General features: G+C 44.4%; 1 protein-coding gene across 1 annotated transcript; it reads left to right on the forward strand.

The window, feature by feature from the left end:
• The first annotated feature begins 235 nt into the window (after positions 1–235).
• Positions 236–19,972, forward strand: tle3a (TLE family member 3, transcriptional corepressor a). The gene is given in 23 exon segments (XM_051382060.1): positions 236–950; positions 1,476–1,632; positions 2,117–2,217; positions 2,408–2,471; positions 3,833–3,877; positions 8,016–8,078; positions 8,340–8,444; positions 10,158–10,187; positions 12,003–12,207; positions 12,632–12,639; positions 14,161–14,283; positions 14,762–14,812; positions 14,909–15,061; positions 15,529–15,594; positions 15,596–15,662; positions 15,773–15,948; positions 16,268–16,341; positions 16,431–16,680; positions 17,197–17,444; positions 17,566–17,713; positions 17,819–17,969; positions 18,209–18,285; positions 18,598–19,972. Coding segments are annotated over 22 exon segments (2,337 nt in total). The 5' UTR covers positions 236–950; positions 1,476–1,608; the 3' UTR covers positions 18,706–19,972.
• Positions 19,973–25,180: the final 5,208 nt, after the last annotated feature.

Below are 25,180 nucleotides of genomic sequence, written 5' to 3' on the forward strand. Positions count from 1 at the left end.
TTATGATTTTTGGATTATTTCACATTAAAGTCGCTTCACATTTTATAACCATGTTTTACTAACAAGCTCCCATCTCCCCCCCTCCCCTTCCCTCCCTCCCTCTTCCTTGTATGGGGATATAAATTCAAGATTGCTTGTTGCACCTCACACCTCCCCTCCTTGTCCCGCTGGTGGTGGTCTCACCCCCTTCCACCCAGCTAAAAAAAAAATAAAAAAAGAATCAACTTTATTTAGGCGGCCAAAAAGGCAAACACCCTAATGAAGCGCGGATGTGGAATTTGTGCTTGTCTTCTGTTAAATTTGGATATCATCGTCGGCACATCAATGCCTGCTGCTGTTGTTGTTGTACATGGTGGGACGGACTGATGATGCCTTGTGGATCCACGGGATGATGTCATGTATCGTTGCACCCCACGTGGGGGCCGTCGCTCTCCGATAGGCAGATGTGGCCGTATTCCTTCCGAGTAATCCGATTGGACAGATAGGCGCTTTCACGGCAGTTCAGCCCTGCTGCCTGTGTGTGGCAACCGGGGTAAGCTGGACAACTGGGGGAAATGCGAGATTGTGGAGAGTACCATGTTACGCTTTTAAAGAATCTCCAGCCCTCTTCGAGTCGGAAGACAGATTTTGAAAGCGTATTTGTTTTTTTATTTTTTATGGGATTAACCAGCCAACAAAAGGCGCACATTCCTCGGAGGTTCGCGGCGGAGAATAAAGTAGTTTAATCGAGCCCGACCGCACCAAATTTTCTCCCAACTGCTCCCCCAGTCTGGCTGGGTGCGCTCCGGAGAGAGAGAGAGAGGGGGAGAGAGAGAGAGAGAGAGAGGATGCTTGTCGAGATCCGCGTCCACCACGCTTACATTAGGAGGGATTAAACGCATGAATTATAGTCTACTCTGTTTTTCTTCAGGAACAAAAAAGTCGGACGGACGCTTTGGACGCACGCACGGGTATGTATCTACCAGAGCTGCTGATTTATTTTCTAGTATTTTCTTTTTGTGGGGTTTTTTTGGGGCGTACGCTCAACAGCGCACCGTTTCCATCGCTTTCCGCGGAGTCAACAGTAGGTGGAAGCCAGCTGCTGTCGGCTGTGGCCTGCCTGTAGACGTCCGAGAGCGGGGTTCTGCTCATTTGACGGAACATCAGTCAAGATTAAGAGTCACAAACAGGGCCGGATTTGATGCGAGCGTTTTAACATTTGCGCCGACATAAAGCAGCTTCTTTTTTTTTTATTTAGTCCATGTTGTGTTTTGCAGCAGTTCAAATTGTAAAAATGTGAGATTTTGTTTGCATATCGCTGACCACTGACCGAATAAGGTCATCAAGAAGACAGAAGCGCAGAACTAGTGCTGCTTTTTAACTGGGACTAGTTTGGTGTTCTGAGTACTTATTAGCGACCAGCGTGCACTGTATTGTGGTGTTTTTATTTTTATTTTTCCGTCTATAGATTAAAACCGCGTCATTTTTCAACACAGGGTTTTCACGACCTCCCCCTACCCCCCCCCACCCCACCCCTGTCTGCTGAGACTGGTGTGGCCGTGAGCACATTTCAACCATTTTGCCAAAGGACCTGTACACTGGAGAGATAAACAAAGGATACATTTCAAGATGTATCCACAAGGCCGACATCCGGTAAGAAGCGCTTCCTCTACTTACTACTGCTCACATATATATCTGACAGCACTGATGTTGACATGGTTCCTCACTGTGCCCGGTTTGAAATCTGCCCCACAAAGCCACCCTTTTTATGATTATATTTCAATGCATTTATGCAACATAATATGCATTAAGTGGTAAATAGATGCAGCTGGCTTGCATGCCGTGCAGATATCCACTCATCCTTACACTAACATATATATGACTGCTGAACATGAGGACAGGTGGTGGTTTTTAATTCATTTTTGAAATAAGATGTACTCTTCAGCGTGAAAGCCTATTCATGTTGTGTTATTAGTTTCTGGAAGTGTGAAGTAGACCCACCTCTTTGGGTCAATGTGAGAACTACTCAACTCCCTTCAGCAGCACAAGACACAATGCAGAAAAAAATGATGAATAAAACTTCCTGCTGTCCCTGGACTGATGTGATTTTTTTTTTTTATTTACAACCTTCTTTCAGGCTCCACATCAGCCCGGCCAGCCTGGGTTCAAATTCACCGTAGCAGAGTCTTGTGACAGGATTAAAGATGAATTTCAGTTCCTGCAAGCCCAGTATCACAGGTAATGATTACAAAGTGCATCACTAAAAGTATGGCAGTGTCAATATTTGCTCTAGTAAAGGTGAAGGCTAATATTTGGTTGTTGCCTCCTGTAGGAATGAAAAAAAGACACTCCTGTCAATTGGTTAAGTGTGAGTGAGTTACTCAAGTGATAGAGATGACTGAAATTGACACCTTCTCCTCTATTTTAGTCTTAAGGTGGAGTATGACAAACTGGCCAATGAGAAGACGGAGATGCAGCGCCACTATGTCATGGTAAGATTACGTTACAATAGGGAGCAATTATGGTTCCAAATTGCCAGGCTTGTTGAAGATCTAGTTGGGGTGGAGTGAGACAGGCTATTGTGATCACCTGTGTGGTGGTTAGGGCGGGTTGAGTGTCAGGTACAGGCCTGTGAAAGCCCCCAGGGGGTTTGATGTAGCTGGTTGTTACGGAGGAGCTCTTCCTGACAGGCAGGCGGCAGTGGGCTGAGGCTCCATTATAACGCGCCCCTGATCTCTGAGGGGTCGACTGCAGCGTTGCCCTCTGTGTGTGCTGATGTGATTATTCTCCTAGGAGACTCCACGCTCAAAGACATATGCATGGCCATAAATTAGGTGTGAGCTGATGGTGGAGGGCCAGAGGCAAGTGTGTGTGTGTGTGTGTGTGGGGGGGGGGGGGGAATGCACCACAGCAAACAAAATGGAGGATGTGGAACAGGCTAGCAGTTTCTGTGTGAACCTAAATTATTAGCTTTTATTTTAGCAGCCCTTTTGGGAAAACATAGGTGTGCTTATGATGCAGGAATTCACTTCAGACATGACGCAATCAGAGGGCTCTTCGGTGGCAGTGTGCTCTGTTGTCCCAGGTAAACACACCCAGGATGACTTAAACCAATACATGCAGGCTTAAGTTAAACATTCTTTTCACAGGAAAACAACATGTCAGCCTGACTGGGAGGAGGTTAGGTAAACATGTAGGGAAGTATCCCACAGCCAGCACTGGGTGTCAGGTTACGCTACGGCTGTGGGGCTCTGATCTCAGACAGAATGGCTCTCTTGTTTGAGAGTAATTTTCGAAGAAGCTAATGGACTGAATAATGCATTGGCCTCATCAAATAGACGCTGACTGGAAAGCCATTTCTGCCCTGGCTGCCACTTGTGGGCTCCACGGATTACATTTCAGCCAGACAGACTGACCTGGCTTGAAATATCAAGAGTGTTGAGCAATCGCGTTACGCTAAGTAAATAGACATCCTGGAGATCTGAGGGCTTAAGATGGTGATCAATAAATTTAACCCCTTTCTTCTCTGTGCCCACATTATAAACAACAAAATATCGATGTATCGGCTATTCGCTGTCAGCTGCTAGAAGAACTCCTTTTTTGTCTGATCTTAGTTTATCACATTTGCTTCACAGAAACTGGATTTAATTTAGGTTTCAGTCGTGATGTTCAAAACCATTTGATGGTGTAATTAGCAGAGTGATCGATTCAAATATTAATTTGTGGCTATATGCCGTATGTTAGTTACATTTAAATTATGATTAGGAGTAGGGTAAATGTTAGCGCAACTTGATTGTAAATGGGACTTTTTTTGACTTCATTAATCACAATTAATTCTTTGCTTTCATTTCAGTATTATGAGATGTCCTACGGGCTGAACATAGAGATGCACAAACAGGTAGGTACCATCATGTTCCTCAAATTGTTCACCTCAGTGGTTTTCCACAGCGTCAGGGGATGTGAGACTCTGGGGGAGCTGCTCATAGGCTATGAAGTGAACTGAGTATCAGTAATGGGCTGTAAACAGACGGATCTACTGCACACAAACAACGCAATAAAATTGCAAACTTGTACCACCACTTGTACAACTGCTGTGACCCTTTTTTTTGAGTTGTGTAAAGCCTGGATTTGTCTCTACCTTTTGATAAGATTAAAGGTAGACTTTGGCAGGCTCGGCCTCTGACTTAATGATTAAAGGGAGAGGATTGCTGATGGGCCAGAATTTCTTTTAAAGAGGAACAGTAATTACAAGAGGGAGGTAAAAGTCCTTTAGTCACTTATTGTGCTCTTATCTTCATCGAAAGAGCCTATCTTGTATTGCTCCACAGATCAATCACACTGATGCTTGAAGAGATAAAGATTGTATGAATGAGTAACTCTGAGATTCACATGCATGCTGCTCTTAAACCAGCGAGGCTGTCCCCTTTCCTGCAACAGCCTAGCCTGGTTAGTGACAGCGTTTGAGGCATGGCGGATCGGTGTGGTAGGGTGATCCATCAGTCTCTGGGCTGTGTGTCACACTGCCACATGTCTGTCAGGGCTCGAGCCGCTCTGATAGCTTCTGTCAGGCACTTATCGCCAACCAGAGGGAAGAGGAGGAGGGGGAAGGGAGCCGGAGACACGTTGGAGAATAGAGCCGGGGGAGGGGCAACAGCCCAGCTCTGTGTAAACAGGTTAATCGACTGATCCATTTTAGCGCCTGACTTTTATCAGGAACCTCAACAAAGCTGATGGAAGCGCTTGAATAATTCATCAGTGGGGCCCTAACCTGCTGAACGGCGTGTTTGTGAGCAAACAGTGTGGGCCCCGTGCATGCAGCTCCCCCGGCTTACGGCTCAGGCAGGGGAGGAGGAGAAGATGGGGAGTGGTTAACAGGCAGGGTTGGGATAGATTATTGGATGCACATAGGCATATTATTTTCCTGCCAGGAGATTTATTCCATAGTGAGGAAATCCATTCCTCTAACTCTGCCTTTTTCATTACTGTGCAGGGACATAATTCAGATTTCAGAATGCACACGCCGGCACAGCTCAGATGGACTGATGTGGCAGTGTTATCTGATTCCTCTCTATCAGCCGTGACAGTATGTAGATACAAATAGCTAATTTCTGCTGCGTGATGTCAGCCAGTAATTACCATCATCTGGTGCTTGTTTCCAAGAGCTGCACAGGGTTTGGGGCTTGGTTGAGGCTCAATCAGATTTGACTGTTACCTGTAGTCGTAACACAGACATGAGACCCATGGCTGCAGGAGTCATTTGCTAAGTAGCAAACTATCTGCCATACCCAGGGCCAAAAAAACCTGGTCAGCCAGCGGTCTGTCTGCAGTGTTCATACAAAAGGGGGCGGAAGGAAAAGAAGTTGGAGGAACTGTGGCACTCCAAGCCAATGCTCCCATATCCCCAATCTGTCATGTGGGACTGGACTGGAGTGTAATAATTACAGTGTGTGAACTGTTGGGTGTCAGGTCCACTTGTATAAACAGAAATGTATTATATCTTAAGATATGGCATGATGAAGAAGGTTATGGTTTTATGCTGTCCTTTGCCCAAGATCCCCTGACTTACTGCTGCAGCCGACAAGGTTAATCATAGCAATGACTCATGCATCCATTTAGGCAGGCTTTTGGCCTTAGCCAGATCAATACAGATAACTCCAAATGCCAATTAGAAATGTGTTCTGGACTATCACATTAACAAAGACTCTGAGGCCTTGTGCAACAGCTCAGTTTAGTGGAAGCATGCATCATTTTCTGGCTTAGATGAGCCGCTAGTGAAGTACTAGTCTAACTAGAAAAATCAGGGAAGGGGCAATGCTGTCATCTTGGACAAATTGGAGGCTCTCATAATCTGACTAGTCAAGTATTGTTTATAAATGGATCATGTGACCAGAGCCACCAGTGGATTTCCCTCTGTATTTAATACTCATCAGTGTCTCGACTCCATTTTCCCACTGCTGATAGGAACAGGCGAATACCTTTCTGCACACCATTGACAAGCCAGCCTGAGAGTGCTCTTAAAGTGGTGCTACACAGGTCCGAGTACCTGTAATTGTGTAGCAGCAGCGCAAAGCTGGCCTCTCAAGGGCCAAGCTGTCATCTACTTAAAGTGACAACAGCCCCATTTTTATCTGCCAGCAGAACAAAAAAAAATCCTCCCAGCACTTTCACTGTATCTATTTTGACAGCAGTGCCGAGCTGAGTTGATGCCTTTTCCATGTATTTGCATGTTGTGTTGTGAGAGGGTAGATGCTGCCAGTTGTTTAGGGCACAGTAGATCAGCCACCTCCTGACCTCTTCCAGCCAGCTGTCACCATGACACTAAGCTACGGAGGAATGGACTGTGCGCTCAAGGCCTTTTCACAAATCCTGTCAAATGTTCGACTGTTATTGACATGGCTTATCTCAACAAACATGGATTATACAGGCTCTGTAGCTTTTCAACCATATCTGAGGGCGTTCTTGAGCTCTTGCTAGAGCACTTTTACTACATTGTATTATTACTAATGCTCATAAAACCTTCTAACCCTTTCGTTGCTTTATTGGTTGTAGGTCAAATTTATTGTGAGTCAGAGTGTCTTTCTTGTCTGCAGACAGTAATCAAGTTATAATCAGTGTTATCTTATGGACTATTGTACTTTCTGTAACACATGCTACCATATATTTGTTTCACATTATTGCCTCCCAGGCTTTACTTAGTTTCATCCGATATTTCATCTTCAGCTTGTTGTTTGTCCCGCTGGCTTGCCCGGCTAAGTGGCTATCCATGTTGCAGCTTGGGTCAGCAGGTCTCGTTCTGTTGGACATTATTCTCCAATCTCTCTGGCTCTGCTCAGAGGTAATACGTCTGGCTGCCAAAACTGCCTGGCATTTCTGCCATGTGTAATAAATAAGCTGGCGGTCTGCAAAGTACATTGTGTGTGCTGCTCCAAATGAAAAATCGTAGAAAATCCCTGTGATGTTTTTGTGTTCCGCAGTGGCCTTGGGTTGAACTGCAGCTCATAAATTCCATAGATGATGTAGCTTTGGCACTGTTATTTTTCTGCTCCCAGCGTAGAGCTTGAACCTGAGAGTCTCATCTCCTATCCCTGGAAGAAGGAGGAGGGGGAGGCCGAGTGTGCAGTGTTTTTACAGCGGGGCGGGGGGGTGGGGGGTTCTATCACACCTCCTCCTATTGCTCATTTTATCCACCATTCATTTGCTACGTTCATGTGATCGACAGGCTGAAAATTCAATTTAATGACCTGCCTCCAAGCACGTAATATGATTTTAAAGCCTGTTACGGTCAAGCAGAGGTGCCATTTGCATAATGATCCCAGCAAGATAGGGCTGCAGCCGTTGCCATGGCAGTTGGTAGACAAGAAGAAGAATGGAGGCAGGGCTGTGTGGATGGATGGGAGGTTGGGGGGGTGGTGTGCCGGGCAGCTGATTGCAGTGAGAAACGGTCCAGGTTTCAGTCTCGGAAAGGCAGAGCTCTAACACTCTGCTCTCTTTGTGTGTACAGGCCGAGGCCGGTAGTTGTGTTCTAATGGTATTGATCATAGTTTGAGGTGCGTTACCCTCGAAGGTCATTACGGGTTGTAAACTTTGCTCAAACTGCAGATACAACCCTTTTAATGTAAATTGTCTGCACCGTCACATGTAAGTAAACAGTGCAGTCTGGTTAGTGGGCCTCACTTCCTGGGGTGTGGTTGTGTGGTTTAACTCTGAGGTTAACTGCAGGACACCGCAGTTTGCAGATGAGGGGAAGGAGGGCAGGGTGAGAGAGGATCCTCTCAACACAGCAGCACTCTGCCTGCTCATATCCGTTTAGCATGGAGTGCACTCTCAGCACAGCTGTGCTCCATCCCCCTGGGCTCTCCTAATGTTTTAAATATTTCAAATGTCAATATCACGCTGTTTAGAGGATGTTGAGTCAAGCAGTTCTGATTGCCGCAGTAATTGACTTAATCGGTGTAAACATTAAAGGCGGGGTTATTTGAAGTCACTGTCTGTTTCATACTTTACCGTCTGATTTTGCTCCTCTTTTGTGTTTCCAGACGGAGATTGCCAAACGGCTCAACGCAATTTTAGCTCAAATTATGCCTTTCCTGTCACAAGAGGTGAGTTTTGAATGTGGCTCTCAAACAGAGTAACCGTTTAGTACTAAATAAAGTCACTTATTGTTGCCTGCATTCTAAAGATACTACTTCAAACAAAATTCTGGTTTAGCAATTTTGCTTAATTGTGTGTGACATTTGCCCTCACTTTTAAAATTGCAGCCGCACTATGAAAATTAAGTGTAAAATTCACAGATAAGTGAGTGTGGGTGTGTGATAGATGTTGGCATGCCCCAGTCATCTTTTGTAAATGTCTTCCCACAGCACCAACAGCAGGTTGCTCAGGCAGTGGAGCGTGCTAAGCAGGTGACTATGACTGAGCTGAATGCTATCATCGGGGTACGTGGACTTCCCAATCTGCCTCTCACCGTGTGTATACTCCCTTTTTTTATTCCTTTTTATTTGACCTTGGTTAGGGATAAAACTGCACATAAGATTATCACTAGCTGTAAATAACACTTTAGTCTGAACTGTTAAGTGAACAGAATGTGATACATGACTCACTAAAGTTATAATGCAGATTTGCCTTGTCTTGATTCAAATGTGTTAATATATTTCTATATTCTTCCGTATGCAATATTCTTCAGCAATATATTCAAACTATATACACAGCGAGTATAGCTCTCGAGAGCTGGTCTGTTGCTCCAGCTTTGGTCTCTGTGGCATCTTCACTGCCTTGTTGTGTGTTTATAAATGCGAGCCTGAGAGCTCTTGAGATCCCTTTTCGCAGCCCGTATCGCATTAATTGGCTAAGGTTTTAACGAGGAGCCTCATCCCTCATTGCTGACCTGGATAGCTGTGGGAATTAAAAGGCTGAGGGTGAGCAGAACACAGCCAGCGCTGCAAGCTACCCGAGACAGTACAGATAGCAGTCAGCCATCACAGATCTGCAGAGCAGTTCTCTTTGCTCACCACAGCAGCAAGCAATAATTTTCTAATGTTCATCACTGCTTCAAAACACCAGCTGCTCCTCATTGATCAGCTGTACTCACCCTGGCCTCTTAAAACAGAAGCGATTGGTGTCGCCCTCCATACAAAGCTCAGGCTATGGGTGATCTTATTACTACAGTTTAATCTTACAAGTCTTTAGCATGCATAAGAGGCGGGCCCCAAAGGCTGACTTGATGACTGGAAGTACATATTGGAATTCAATGAATGCCCCTTTGGTGACCTTCTGTTCAGGATAATTGCTCCCTAGAATTTGTCTGAGTCGGTGTCTTTGTAGGTGATGGAGAGCGATTTGTTTTTTATCTGTTGGACTAAAGCAGGTGCTTTATGCTTTATAATTCCATCAAAGAAATCAAGTTATTCCTAAGTAGATTTGATTTGTGGCTCCTTCCTGTGTATGCGATTCTCACATTTGGAACAATACAATGCTGGAATACCTTTTGAAATTGTCGCTGTAGTCCTTTCATTGTAGCTCTCGGTTGGTCTTTGCCTATAATTTAAAATTAGAAGCATTAAAAAATGTACATTTGATAAAATATTAGACAAGCCCATTCATGATTTTAGTATATGGCCCTATTTGGCACCCAACCAGTTTTTTAAGAGACAGCCAGGTCTCCACCCAAGTGAAGCCGGCTGCTCATGTCATAGGAGGTGGAAATGTAGCTACTGTATGTTTTACGAATACCTTTCTATTAGTTATTCATTGAGGAGAAGCTCTGTAGGCATGCCAAAATCCTCATGCATATTGTAAAGCAAGGTGGGGTGAAAGAGCGTGCCAGGCAGACAGGCAGCATCCAGGAGCCAGCTGCATGCCTTATTGATGGGGCTGAGGGCCATTAATAGGATGCAACTAGGGCAGCTGCTTGCTTCGAGATGAACCTGACAGGTGGTGCTTCCTGTTTGATTAGAAAACACACCAAATATTGAAGGCAGCCAAGGAGTATTTCAGATAAGCCCACCTTTCTCCCAGTGAGTGGCCACCTGGATAAAGCCACTCAAGGGCTTTGTATTAAAAGGGCGTTGAACTGAAATAGATTTCTTTTGTCTGTAACACCATCATTTGCAGTATGTAATAATGGAGAGAGGACATCTAGAGCAGCTGTAGCCCTGACCGTTTTCTGTCCTCCTTTTCAGCAGCAGCAAGCTGCCTACCCTGCTCTCATGGTCAGTGGCATCCACAAATATCTGTATGTGCTGTTGTTAATGCACTTGGTGTGTGCACACATCTGGGCTTAACAGGCTTGTGCATGTTGCATGGCACTTTTTCTGTCCAAGTGCTATGCGTTCATAGTACAGTATAGTTTGTGTCGTTGGTACACCAGAGACTACGATAATACATTTGCTCAATTTTGCCTTTGTGTTTTTTTTTTTTCCTGCTACACTGAGAAAAAAGGGCAAAGAGTAGGTCTTTATCTTGGAATATTAAATTAGAGGAAATAGGCCAGACTCCTTTCTTTATTTATTATTGTCTTCATTTATGGCCCTCTAATGAGGGCTCTTGCTGATCAACCATGCATATTACCCATCAGTGCCTCATTAAACACAATGAGCAAGGATGGCTCTCCCCTGCCAATGAACTGGCTCCTTAATTTCCCTCATGGACACAATATTATAACACACTCGCTGTCTCGCTTGCTCTCTTCCCCACCCCCTATCTCTCTCTGTGTCCTGGGTACATTTTGTAATTGGATTGACATCTGCCCTATAGAGCAAAGGACAAGGTTGCAAGTTGAAAACCTCAGTATTTTCCAATCTGGTTTTCTCTACCTTCAGGCTGGATACAGCAGAGGGCAATAGGCAATTAAAAAAGACCCTCCAGATATGACATATTTTAGCAGGATGTGTCCCTTGTAAGATCTGTGACTGAATATCTCTGTTTTAAAAAGGGATAAGAACTTGAGAGCAAGTTCCTACTGAGTTAGTGTATTTTTAACTGTGTGTTAGGCAGGTCAACCATATTGTTCTGTGTGTTGTACCATTTCCCCAGTCATTGCAAAGTGTCTAATATTCCTAAAATACCCGTAAATGGTCACTGATTGAAGTCTGTCTTGTAAATGAGAGGAGGTGCATGTTGTAACAGCAGCTGAATTATTCAGCTGGCTCGTCGACGGGTACTAAATTGCTGATGTTTTTATTGGTGTCTCAGCTAAGTATTATTTAACCTTGCTTTAAACTGCTTACTTCCATGCTGAGTGCCTTTTAACTCCCATCCATTTCCCTGTGCCTTTCAAATATTGATGGTGAATATTGGAGGGTTGAGTGAGTGCCAGCATGGGACCCCTGGTCCTGGCTCCCGGAGAAGCCTTCCAGATGTACACACAAACACACACTCAAATACTCAGAGTGAGTGGGAAGGAGTGCCAGCTTCTGGCACTTAGTGTTCCCTCAGTCTCTTAAAGTTTGGGTGTGCAAATGATTCATGTTCTGTTAATCCAGGAACATGAATATGAGAGGAGTAAATAGACGCTGGTTGTGTTTTTGAAGTGTTTTAAAAAGCAGGTAGTTGTTTAGCCCACAGGCTGACAGATTCCTACACAGCTTCATGTTCCTTAAGAGGATTCCTCAACTCACTGATGGCATAGGAGTGCTGCAGTAGGAAATGTGCTTGTTTACCTGATGCGAAATTATTTTCTCTGCGTTAAACAGAGGTTGAATCAAACTTTGAACCAAATTTCAACTCCTCATGCACTGCTAACGCCATGCGATTGTGCGTCTCATATGCATTAGACGTGTTGAGCAGTTGATCGTTAGCCATAACGTCTACCCTCCTCAGCACAGATCTAGGGCTTATGCCACCCTGTCCTGGTATGGAAATAGCATTGAGGGGGGATTGCTGTCTGATCCTGACAGTAATAGATGTGTGAATGCGCTAATATCATCTGGGGTTTAACTGATCAGCCTCACGTTTAGAGTGTGGTTTCTCCTTGCCTTCTCCCTCCGACCCACTTGGTGTCTATCTGTCTCCCTGTCTACTTACAGCAGCAGCAGCTCCAGGCACAGCACCTCTCCCATGCTGCTCACGGGCCTCCAGTCCAGCTGCCACCCCACCCCTCAGGCCTGCAGCCGCCTGGCATCCCTCCTGTGACAGGCTCTGGATCAGGCCTGCTGGCGCTAGGCGCCCTGGGCAGCCAAGCCCATCTCCCAGTGAAGGATGAGAAGAATCACCATGATCTCGAACACAGAGGTGAGGAGCTTAGCTCAGGCATAGGCTTTCCATTTGGGCGTTAGCTGCTTAGCCAGTTTATTTAGAAGAATTTAAATGTATATCAATTTTAACATTATTGCAAAGATGTTAAACAGGGAAAAAACAATTTAGTGCGGAGTGCTTCTCACTCTCTAGAGCAGAATCATAGGGCCCTTAGGTGAGGAGCACATCCTGTCTGTTCACATTCTGTCTGGGTAATGAGCTGGTACATTCCCAGCCCATGACTGCATAAGCTATTCAACAGCTCCAACACACGGTGATAAGAGGGGCCTTGTGCCCTGCAGTTGATTCTCACACGTTCAGCCAGAAGCATCTGTTATGATATGCTAACCGACTTGTTTTTCTCTTTGCTCCACTTGGTTTCATCATCACCTCCGCTGCCTTTGTGATGTCTGCGGTACAGAGAACACGGTGAGTGTCCAAACCCACAACAATTTATGTTGCAGGGCTTGTTGGTTTCAGAATTCATCACATTTTCATCTTCACAGCAAATGCCAAGTAAAAATTCCTGCTAACAGCATGCCACCGCTGATTTCATGCACTGTTGTAATCTGCTTTCAATAAAATGATTAATTGGAAATGAGGTTTGGAATATAAGTCCTGTGCTTTTAATCCAGAAGGGAAATGACTGGTATCATGCTGGAGAGATTAGAAGCCTTGTAATTTCATCACAATTAAAGAATGACTTGGACTTCCCCTTCTTAAAGGATTTATTTGATCCCTTCTACTGTCTCCCTTGTTTACCAGCTCACTCTTTCTCTTCCTTGGCATGTGATGAATATTTATGAACACAAATGGAGAATTGTTTTGTTTTCTTTTTCTCCACCCCGTCTGGCTGGACCTGCTAAAGCGTTTTATTTGAATGGCTGCGATCTCTGATGGCTTCTGATGGGCCTGTGAGATTGTGTTTCTGCAGGCTGGGCCAGCTGAATGGGTGCAGTCATGTCTGAAGAAATGGAACTCCTGGGGCGATTAGCAGGCCTGTTTTGTTTCTGTGCTCTTGTCCCAGGTCATCTGATAGCAGAGTGGTGACTTTGGTTAATGAGTCACGCTAAGCATCCCTTTAAAGGTCAGCCATTATGCAGACAGTGGCCCTTTGCCCAGACTGCTAGTCCATCGGCCATTGTTCACTTCTCTGGGCTGCCACTGACTTAGTCCATGTTGTTGCTTTGGTCTTCAGAGGAAGAGACAGAGGGAATCAGGAGAACTTGGCAGTTTACAGGCAAATGGCAAACTCCTGTGAAAGCCGTTGGACACTTGCCTAGTTCCTCCCATTCTGTTGGTGTTTGGAGTGAGCTGTCCCAGCTTGTGTGGGCAGGCAGGCTCCATGAAGAAGCACCAGTCAGTCCCACGCTGCTGTGCCCACTGGCAGGATATAGATTCTCTTTCTTTATCAGAGCTCAAATTCTGAGCTGACATGGTGCCCAAGCGCGCTGCAGCAATCAATGCCCAGTGCCCACAACATACAGTCTCTCTCTCATTTTCTCTTTCTCTCTGTGTCTCTCCTCCTCTCTCTCTCTCTCTCTCACGCTTAGCCTGACTGACTCCGGAGAAAAGGCCCTCTGTTCAGCCACAACACACTGCTCATGTCCCTGTGAGGCTGTTTGTTGTCCAGTTATGAGGAGGAGGGAGCCCAGCTCAGAAAACAAGCCCTCCTCCTTTCTGTTCAGATAACGGCCCATTCTGTTGTTTGCCCAGGGACAGGCTTGTGTGTGAGATTGGGCTTGGCTGGTGTCAGGGTACTGCTTGGAGCTGGCCTACAGCTGCATTTTAAGAGTCTGCAGCGTCCATAGTTGTGTGAATGAGGCATCTTTAGTGTTTGGATTGGCACAGCGTGTTCGCTGTAAATTTGTAACTGATGAGTGACTCACTGCTCTCTTTTACGATGGAAGATGAAATGGTAATAAAGTATGTTTGGTTTTCTCTTTGCAGAATAACTCTATATCTCCATCAGAAAGCTTACGCACATCCAGTGAGAAGCACCGCAGCTCCTCTGACTACAGTTTGGACTCTAAGAAACGCAAAGTGGAGGAGAAGGACAGCATGAGCAGATATGTAAGTCATTAAAGGAATTGTTCACTTATTCACTTTTTTGCCGAGAGTAAGATAAGAAGGCCCGCACCACTCTCATGTCCGTCCATTAAATATGAACCTACAACCAGGAGGTTTAAAGCCCAAAGGTTTAAAAAAAAAAACATGACGTCCAAAGCTCATTATTTACTCAATTGTTTGTTCCACCAAATTGAAAAAGACAACACATTGTGGTTTTATTGGGGGTTATATACTGGACAATGGTTGGCTGGGAAAAGTGACTTCCTGGAGTCTCTGCCGGTTGCATGGCAACTTCACCTCCAGGAAATGACTGCTCCCGTGGTCCAGGCTCATCAAACTCTTGGCAAGACGGCAATTAAGCGTATTACCCAAAATGTCAAATTATTCCCAAGGCCCTCCAGTGGTCAGAGATGTGGATCATCAAGGTTTCATTGAGAAAAAAGATTTGTTAAGGTGACTAATTTTCCAATTAACATTACAGGACAGTGATGGAGAGAAAAGTGATGACCTGGTGGTAGATGTGTCTAATGAGGTGAGCAGTGTGGCATGTAATTGTAAATGGCATATTGACATGTACTGAGATGAAGCTATTACATAAACGTCAAACTCTATTGCTTTGTTTCTCCAGGACCCTGCCACTCCGCGGGCAAGCCCTGCTCACTCCCCGCCTGAAAATGGCATCGACAAGCCTCGCCCTCCTAAGAAGGACACGCCCAACAGCCCTGCATCAGTGGCATCCTCTGGAAGCACCCCATCCTCCAAGGCCAAGGAGCTCAGTCATGTAAGACACCAAGAGTTACGAACAAACTAGGACAGAAAGGGTTTAAATGAGAATTGCAGAGAGAGCAAAGGGATATGTGCAAATAAATCTAGGACGTTTTCTGTAGTGGATTAGGAATGGCTGTCGGTGCTTTAAGTGCATGACTAAACGTCAGGGATAATATTGTCCCGCATCAGGATCAGTCAGGTCTTCTCTGTTAATAGCTCAATGTATTTAACTATTCCAGGATTTTTCCCCCCTCTGCCTCACTAAAAGATTAAAGCCAAAGCAGTAAGGGGATAAAAACGGCCCCATCTCCATTGTGGCCATAATAGGTTTTAGAATAAATAGCAGTTTATGGCTCTGCAGGACTATGAGGGTTGTCAGAATTAGATTGGATTAAGTTCAGTTTGCTCTCAAATTGTCAGTCTGCACAGTGCCTGGTTTCCGGGATTGTGAATGTGCTTGCTTTCTCGTTCCCTCGACAGAATGACAAATCCTCCACGCCTGGCCTCAAGTCCAACACCCCCACCCCCCGCAACGACGCCCCCACCCCCTGGCACCAGCTCCACTCCCGGGCTCAGACCCATCCTGGGCAAACCACCAGGCATGGAGGCTCTTGGTTGGTACCACTCTCTTTCCTCTCTAGCAACTGAGATAATCTTTTTTCCATCCTCTCCCAATGCACCGTTATGTCACATACCAATATCCTTCTCCTGTCTTTGTCCATAGCAGCCCCAGCTTTGCGTACCCCTCTGTCCATCGCAGGCTCCTACCCTACCCCCTTTGCCATGATGGGCCATCATGAAATGAATGGAGGCCTGACTAGTCCTGGTGTGTATGCTGGTCTGCACATCTCCCCTCAGATGAGCGCTGCAGCAGCTGCAGCCTATGGACGCTCCCCCATGGTAACACCCCTTTCCTGCCCACGTTGGTTGCTGTATTTGGCATCACCTAAAAGCACTGCACATAGTTAAAAGAGTAGTTTGACATTTTGGGAAATACACTAATTCACTTGCAGAGAGTTGTATGAAAAGATCAATACATCTCTTGTATCTCGTAAAGGTTCCCTGTGGAGTTTTAGACCTTCTAGTAGCGCTACAGAGTTGTTTTTCTACGAATCTGTGTAAAACTATTCCCTTTAGAATAACACCATGTGGATTTGACTGTGATCACTGGTCAGTAAATGATCTAGTATTCAATGTTGTCCATCTTGTAATTTTTCAGGGATTTGATCCTCACAGCCACATGAGAGCTCCAGGACTTCCTGCCAGCCTCACATCCATTTCTGGTGGCAAACCGTAAGTGTCACGCCAAATGTGTTTTTTATATAAATTTTTTAAAACAGCATTAATATAAAATACTAACACGTGTCTGTCTTCTCCACCAGGGCTTACTCCTTTCACGTCAGTGCAGATGGTCAGATGCAGCCTGTGCCCTTCCCGCCTGACGCTCTGATCGGTCCCGGTATTCCCCGCCACGCCCGTCAGATCAACACGCTGAGCCACGGCGAGGTGGTGTGCGCTGTTACCATTAGCAACCCCACACGTCATGTCTACACTGGTGGCAAAGGCTGTGTCAAAATCTGGGACATCAGCCAACCTGGCAGCAAAAGCCCCGTGTCCCAACTGGACTGTCTGGTGAGGACTGCTGCTGATTCACGTTTTACTCATCAACGACTTTACACCTAATCCTTTTTTTCAGTTGTTTTGAAAGGTAATATACTGTTTATACGCAACATTATTCCATTAACAATGGGATAATCCTTTGTTATACATAGGACCACAACAGGCACACGTCCAACTGTTTTCCAGCAAATGTAGCGGTACACAAACGCAGCTGATGCTTTTAGTCAGTGTTTATGTAAAATAGAAGACAGCGAACAAGGAAGAAAATGATAAACCTCATATGACATTTTCGGGATAAATTATTGTTGGCTTGAAATGTGAACATCACTGAATAAATGTGTAAATGCAGCAAGCTTAAAAACATGTCCAGTCTGTTGAAAAATATAACAGCATAGGTTTAAGCATACCCTTTGGTTGGTTTATTATGACGGAAGGATTTTCATCCTCTTTCCCACCGACTTGTTCCTAAATCTCTCTAGCTCCACTGCCCTGAACATGTATTGATTCACTTTGTCCTCTGTGCAACAGAACAGGGATAACTACATCCGCTCCTGTAAGCTTCTGCCTGATGGCCGCACATTGATTGTTGGAGGTGAGGCCAGCACATTGACCATCTGGGATCTAGCCTCTCAGACACCCCGTATCAAGGCAGAGCTCACCTCCTCAGCGCCGGCATGCTACGCCTTGGCCATCAGCCCCGATGCCAAAGTCTGCTTCTCCTGCTGCAGTGATGGAAACATTGCCGTTTGGGACCTGCACAACCAGACCCTCGTTAGGTTAGAAGAAAGCACTTATTCACATTGTGAGGGCTATGGTCCCCACAACAGGAGTGCTGTTGTGTGAGTAATTTTAAAAGATGTAAATAAATGTTTCTGTGCCTTTTGACTTCGATTGTAGGCAGTTCCAGGGGCACACGGATGGTGCAAGCTGTATTGACATATCCCATGATGGCACTAAACTGTGGACAGGCGGTCTTGACAACACTGTTCGTTCCTGGGATCTGAGGGAGGGTCGACAGCTGCAGCAGCATGACTTCACTTCACAGGTGCGGCCCAGTAACATAGAAGAGATGGATAACACAGACTCACTGTGGAGGGAAGTTACCTTTTAGCCACAGAACTGTCAGTAATTACTGCTGTCTCGCTTCCAGATCTTCTCCTTGGGCTACTGTCCGACCGGAGAGTGGCTTGCTGTGGGCATGGAGAGCAGTAATGTGGAGGTGCTCCACCACTCAAAGCCTGACAAGTATCAGCTCCACCTGCACGAGAGCTGTGTCCTCTCCCTCAAGTTCGCCTACTGTGGTATGAACGCACGCACACACACACACACAATGAGGGAGAGATAATGCTGACTGTACTTAACCGCGAAGGGGCTTTAGCCTGTCCTATTTTATTCGGTGCTAAAACTACAGTGTCGTTTTTACAGTCTGAATGTCTGTTGTGTTTTCAAGGTTACAGACCTGATAACTCTTCATTATTAGGTATTTTTCCACCACTTCTCAGTCCAAGGAGTCCTGATTGCACTGTTGTTTTCTTTGCAGGTAAATGGTTTGTAAGCACTGGGAAGGACAATCTGTTGAATGCTTGGAGGACTCCTTATGGCGCCAGCATATTCCAGGTATGCAGATCAATACAGTCTGTCTGCAGCCAGTCCAAAAGTATGCACAGTTGTCTCTGAGAGGAAGGGCACAGCGACCGCTGTCTGACAGGACTCTCCTATCAGTGAAAACTGAACCTGAATTATTGACCTGACAAAGAAGTCTTTTTGAGGGGCATTAGGCCAGCACTTGATGTCACTGCAATCTAATCTTTCCCTGTAGTCAGCTAATCTTCTCCACTTAACTTCAAATATAGTTGAAAATGTTAACTGCCGTCAAGACTAAAATGTTATGACTAATGTTTTTTTTCTTTTTTTTTTTTTCTTCCTCAGTCCAAGGAATCCTCATCTGTCCTGAGCTGTGACATCTCAACAGACGACAAGTACATTGTGACAGGCTCTGGTGACAAGAAGGCCACTGTATATGAAGTGATCTACTAGAACAGACTGCTTTGGATCAGAGCATGCTCATGCTCAGGAACAGTAGACTCTTCCTCCATCTACCTTCCCTCACACAGACAGCATGGATGTTGCCTGCAGCCCCGGGGTGGATGGGCAGGAAGTTTGGCAGTGCCAGACTGAAATGGACGTTGGCGCTGTTGTGGCCCTGGATGCTGTGACCTTTTTGGCTCTGTCCTTCCTCACTCATATAACTAACACTTGTACAGCAAGTGCAGTTCCCCAAGGCACTAAGAAGAAAATAATGTCTTGCTGTTTTTCTGTTTGTTGGATATTTCTTTTTTATTCGTCCTTTTTAATGTGGAGATAAAGTTCCATGGCACAACTAGAAGCGGCGCTTCGCTCTGGAGCTTCTCCTTGGAGGTCCTGTGAAAAGTGTACATAATGGAGTAATAAAAGGCCTTTTATAGATTTATATTTTGGTGTCCAGTTACGCTTGTGATGGTTCTTTCTTGTTCTCTCTCCGTGATTTTCTGTCCCCTCTGGGGATGGAAATTAGATTAGGACTTTGTAAGAGGATATTCTATTTCAGTTTTTTTCCTCCTCTGCTTTTTTTTTCATGTTCGTTGTCCAGAATGACCTTTTCGGAAATCTAATTTGGATTTTTTTTCTCCCTGACAACGGCATTTTTTTCCTCCGTTATTTGCTGTAACACAGACGTTTGTCCCATGGATTTTAGCAGTGGAGAATTCTGGAAAAACCCTTTTTTTCACACTGGAAGAAGGAGAAAATCATGGTTTCCAGTTACTTCTACTCTTTGACCCTCGTCAGCAGAAATTCACCTTTGAAATGAAGACCTATCGCTGAAAACTGGCTGCTTTCTATGACATTAAAATGGATAACTATCAACTGGAGGACTGGTGGATTTTATGGAGAAGCAGCCATGACTTCATTTCAGCCTGTTGACTCGACTATTGTATGAATCTTCATTTCTCCACTCAGCGAAATTTTGTCATCAGTCAAGAGTTAATTATTGCCTCTCTTGTTTGACTCTCTGTGACTGATATGCAAGACTTACACGGTTACTCATAAAGGTGGCAGGCAAAGCCATCACCACATTTGACATTTTGGTTATGCTCTGTTTGCTTTCTTCAGTATTTCATAATATTTGACTACAATCATCCCATAGACAGGAATGGTCTCTGCATAAACACAAGTTAGACTGTGTAGCATACAAGTTCATCATCCCTAAGGATTGTACAGTTGGCAGTTGTTGATAAATCAATAAACTGTTTTTATATAAAAATCATCTTGACTGAATTTCTATAGTGGTGATGATGCCATGCTACTGTTGCATTCTTTAAAGGAATAATTGGCTATTTTGGTAAATAAGCTATTCCATAGTTAAGTGAGAAGACTGACACTAATCTCATAACGCATGTACGGAAAATATGAAACCACTGCCAGCAGCCAGTTACCTGAACATGAGGAAACCTAGCCTTGCTCTGTCTCGAAGTAACAAAATCTGCTTTATGAGCAACTCCAAAGCTTAGTAATTTCCTGGAATCTCTGCTGGTTGCCTGGCAACCTCCATAGTGATGACAGGACTTCAGAAAGTCACTGCTCCAGGCTAATAAATAGTCCAGCACATAACCTAGGATAAAACCAGTGTGTCTTTTTTTTACACTGGTTTTTGGATTAAACAAACAAGGTATATTGTGTCAGTGATTTTTAAAGGTGTCGGTAGGATTCAACAGAGCCAGGCTAGTTGTCTGCTCCTGTTTCAACTCTTTATCCTAAGCTAAGCTAACTGGCTCCTGGCTGTAGCTTCATATTTATCGTGCCTAAGCCATGGGAGTGGTGTCAAAATTCTCATCTTACTCCCGGCAGGAAAACGATAAGCTTATTTCCAAAATGTCAAACTATTCCTTTAGGTAAAGAAGTTCAGATTTACCAATACATATGAATATTTGCTTTTGTGCTGTAGCCAGCTGTGGGACAGGGCGTTTACACCAGCTAAAGCAGCAACTGTTGTTGACTGCACCAGTAACTGAGGGGAGTTACACTGCACGTATTGAATGTCTCTTGGCTCTACAGTAGACCAGAAATGTGTCCTTAAACTGTTCATTGCCCTGTGCGCTGCTAGTAAGGGCTCTTTCTTTGCTCTAGTCTGCATCTAGAGTACAAGCAGAATTACTCACAGGCTCCTACTGACAGTAAATGGCTGTAAATGCATCCAGATAGGAGCTGACAACTGTCTCAGGAGAACCGTAGACATGAGAGGAAGACAGCCTGGGTGCTGTTAGGGAGGCTGCTAGGGACCACTGGCAAAAGCTTTAACTCAGAAAATTACTGAGCTTGCATTAATATTTGAGGGGTGAACTTTCAAAGTCACAGTGTACTGTAACCAACTGTGGTCCCTATCAGCTGCCACTTTTTCTAGTGTTGTATCCATGTATGGTGGCAGCACTGAAACCGCACAGCCGTCTCAGAGTGATACAATAAGGCAGAGTTTTTATGCAGTGCCACTTCAGAAATATGACGCAAACACTGCTCTTGAGTTCTCTTGAGTGGTCTTTTGGTAGTTGAGTACTTTTGGGCAGGATGAGGTGAATGGCCCAGTCCTTCCACTCCAAAGCAAGGCTCTTCTAGGACTCTGTGCGTGAAGCTGTGAGCCCTTCATATGGCTGCCTCTTCAGAGATGTTATTGTTAGATTATAAAAGCAGGGCCGGATGCTTTCAGCATGGAGCCAGCCGCCATGCTCTGCTCTCACGGGCTCATTTGTTAAAGGCTATAGTCTTTCTTTTCCCACATTGCTGAAGTGTGTACTTCCTGTGTGCATTTGTAGTTTAAGCTCCTTGCTCAAGTAGAATTTTCTTCCTCACTTAATCAAACAGTGGAATATCTGCAGATGAAAGGTTGTACCTCCTGAGTGCCTACTGCTGGACACTGAGGGGGTCATTGTCTCGCCTTCCGCTGATCTACCTCTCAATGGAGGGCTTTCAGCAGGTTCTTATGCAAAAGCCTTTGCTGCCCTGTTCTATTTGGAGGGCTTACTGTGCAGAATGGCCTAAGTGTTATACAGAAGCTCTGAACATCGGAATATAGGCCAAATTCTCTACTTCTACGTGTATTGTTAAAGCCAAGATTCAAAGACCATACAGAAAATCAATGGGGGTCTGCAATGCCAATATATGTGGGCTTGCACATGCAAACCACTGTATTAGTGTGGGTTCTTTTTTTTGTGCTTTTTTTTAGTTTTAGTTGCCAGGCCTTGAGTCCACCAGTATTCTGGCTAGTCCTTTTGGCTGGCATTCTGTTTTCTGCCCTCCCCCATCCATCACACAGAGAATCAGGGTTTTCTTTTTTTTTTTTCCCAACAGCGAGGGACTGGCACCGTGCTGAAATGCAGAATAATAATCCCCTAATCACCTGAGTATTGCCAGTCCTAGGTTTTATCTGCAATGGATGTGAAAGCCCCCAGTGCCTAGTGATTACAGCATTTGATCTGGGTAATAATGTCTTCACTGTTGCCCTGCTTAGGGCCCGAAGGCAGTGCAGCTTTAATCCACAGTGCATTCTAGTGGAATCGCATTACACAAAGACCACCAGGGTTCTCCTCTAGAGGGGAGGGGTGGTAGGGGGGTTAAAGGAGGAGGTTGCCATGGAAACAAGCTTCTCTCGCTGTCTCTGTGCATCTCTCTCTCTCTTTCTCTCTCTCTCCTCTTCCCTCACACAGACACACACACACATATATTGCACACACTCCCTCTCCTGGGATAGATAAGTAAAGGACAGGTTCTATGTTTACTTTCCATAGGCCCTCCAATCCCTGAGCAGGCTGAGCCCTGATAACACCAGGCCTGTACAGCCACCGACCACTGACAGCAGATAAGCACCCCAGCAGAGTAGAGCAGTCATCACCCTCCAACCAGGATGAACAAACCTGGGAGACCCGGATTCATTTGGATTAGGGTGGATTGCTGCTGCTGCTGCCGCCGCCTCCACCACCACCACTGCTGCAGCTTTTGCTTCTGTGTTCAGACTAGTGATGTTCACAGGACTTTCTACACGAGAACTTGATGTTGCACTTCACTCTGTGGAGTCTTAGAGCTTAGCGAGAGGACACGGGCACAGTAATGGACTGGATGCTATTTTAGATATCGAGGTCAAGCGACTGTCTGCACTGGGCAGGTTTGTGTCACCACAGCTGGAAGGACATGAAGCTAGAAAAACTAAATTCCTCCTGATGTGTCCTGAGGAGCCGATGACCACACATTATCAGTATGTTGTTTCACCGTTGTCTCACGTCTGCCCATTTTATAATGGTCGTTTTTCACTGGAAGGCCAGATTACTGTCGAGAAATTCTTTTGTACTTGTTCCAAGTATCCAATAAAAGAGTAATTAGATTTGTATGATACTAATGCCCTGAGAAGGAACCAACATGCTCTTTGATGTTGAGATCAAGACAACTACAAGTACTTCTTTATTATGTGCATTATGCTAACATGCTAATTATATTTCCACACACATTCTTTGATTAAGGCACAGCTGGAGGTGTATAATTACAGAGGAAATGGTGGTATTGAGCTTAAGTGGTGTGAGCTGGGTTTCCTTCTGGCCCCTTCTGCTGCCTGTGTTCACCTATATATAGAAATATATATTTAATATAAATCAGATCAACAGCTTGATCACATACTCTGAATTAAAAGAGGGGATTTCCTAAATAGTTAAAATACCTCAGTTTATATCAATAAATATTGCTTGAGTTGATTCAACACAATGCAATGAATACAGTCTAGGACCATTACCTTTTGCACACTTCCTGCATGGGAAGTCTGTCTGTTGTTCTCTCTGGGATTGTTGAATAAGAGTAAGCCATGTTTTAACCTTCAGTGATGCATAATTATGCCAATGTGTAACTTGCAATCTAACTTTTCACAACTTGAAATTTTACAATGTAGCTCACATAAAGTAGCCTACTGGTACTGCAAATAATATCTGCCACACCTTCCCATGTGTTAGTTACTGCCTCTTATACACTTCCCTAATATTTAGAGGAAAATACCTTTTTACACCCTTTATATGAGTTCAGGTTTAGTATGATAGGGATGTTATACAATAGTTTTAAAAGCTCAGAAAAGCTTAAAAATTACACTTAAGTAAAAGTTTTAAAAACGTTTTAGCAACAAAACATGTATAAAGTACTCATTATGGCAGCATGGCTAATTTCAGAATAATATTATATTATCTTGGATTATAAGTATTGATGCCACAAATCAGCAAGACACTGATTTCTAATAAATATATTTCTATGATTGTAGTTAATACACCTGTTGTGTTCAGCTAGCCTGAAACACATTTCCATTTAACATTTCGGCCAGTAAGCGGCTGGTAGCTAGCTGAGATTTGAGCACACTAACCGTCGCACTATATATAATGTTATTTACCTGACATAGCCATATAAATACATAACAGTTAATAAATGCCTTTATTATGTATATATATGGACATACCTACCTTGTAAACAGACTGAGCAGATGTTCCACCTATGGATTAGCCGTGTCGTGCTAACCGTTAGCAGCTAGCCGTTAGCTTTCTGGGGGTTTTTGTCACCGCTGGAATCCGTTACAACCGACGTGACCGTTAGCAGCTAGTCGCAAGTGACCGTTGGCAGCTATTCGCAAGTGACCGTTGGCAGCTAGTCGCAAGTGACCGTTGGCAGCTAGTCGCAGGTGGCCGTTAGCTCTCTGGAAGTTCTGGAAACTCGTTGTCATCGCAACGGGTTGCGACCGACATGGACTCAAACTCACCACAGCTGCTCTGAAGGAAACCTGTGACTTAAACTAACAGCCACGTTTGAAGGCATCAGTCGGTGAGTGTGTCAGTTGATGTGACAGCAGCTCAGACTACAGCCTACACTTTATACCGACTCTGAAGAACTTAAAATATCCAGACTCCTATTAAATCAGCCATCAAATCAAGCTAACTCGGTTAGCTAACTCAGGCGAAACTTCATGACAGATTATTTTGAATAGTTGGTTGTCCATATTGATTAATTGGATACCTTGTATCTCTCCTTTGAACATTACTATCATCACATGATAGATGTTAAATAGTATTGTCCTGTCTTTGTCAAATAGCTAAATAAATGAGAGATCATCAGAAAGTTTAGTGTACCAGCTAAGAGTTCCTTTTGTGCTGAAAAATAATGTTTTAGTTTTATAGAAAGAAAAGCCTAAATTGGTTTAAATAAATGTTCACTCTAAATGTAATCATAATCCAATACATGTTATTTGTTTTTCTGCAGCAATAGTACACTATTAACTGCACTTTACTGTAAATGGGGGGGCTCTCTCTCTTGATATTTTTGATGATGGAAAAAAATCAGGGCCAGAACAAAAAAAAGACCCTGAAACTAACTGTTTTAAAAAAAATATTCAAAAAGAGAAAAACAATAATCAGTGGAACCTCTAAATGTGTATGTTGCAGATGGTATTTTACACCATAATTTT

Source organism: Dicentrarchus labrax, unplaced genomic scaffold, assembly GCF_905237075.1.
Source record: "Dicentrarchus labrax unplaced genomic scaffold, dlabrax2021, whole genome shotgun sequence".
NCBI lineage: Eukaryota > Metazoa > Chordata > Actinopteri > Moronidae > Dicentrarchus > Dicentrarchus labrax.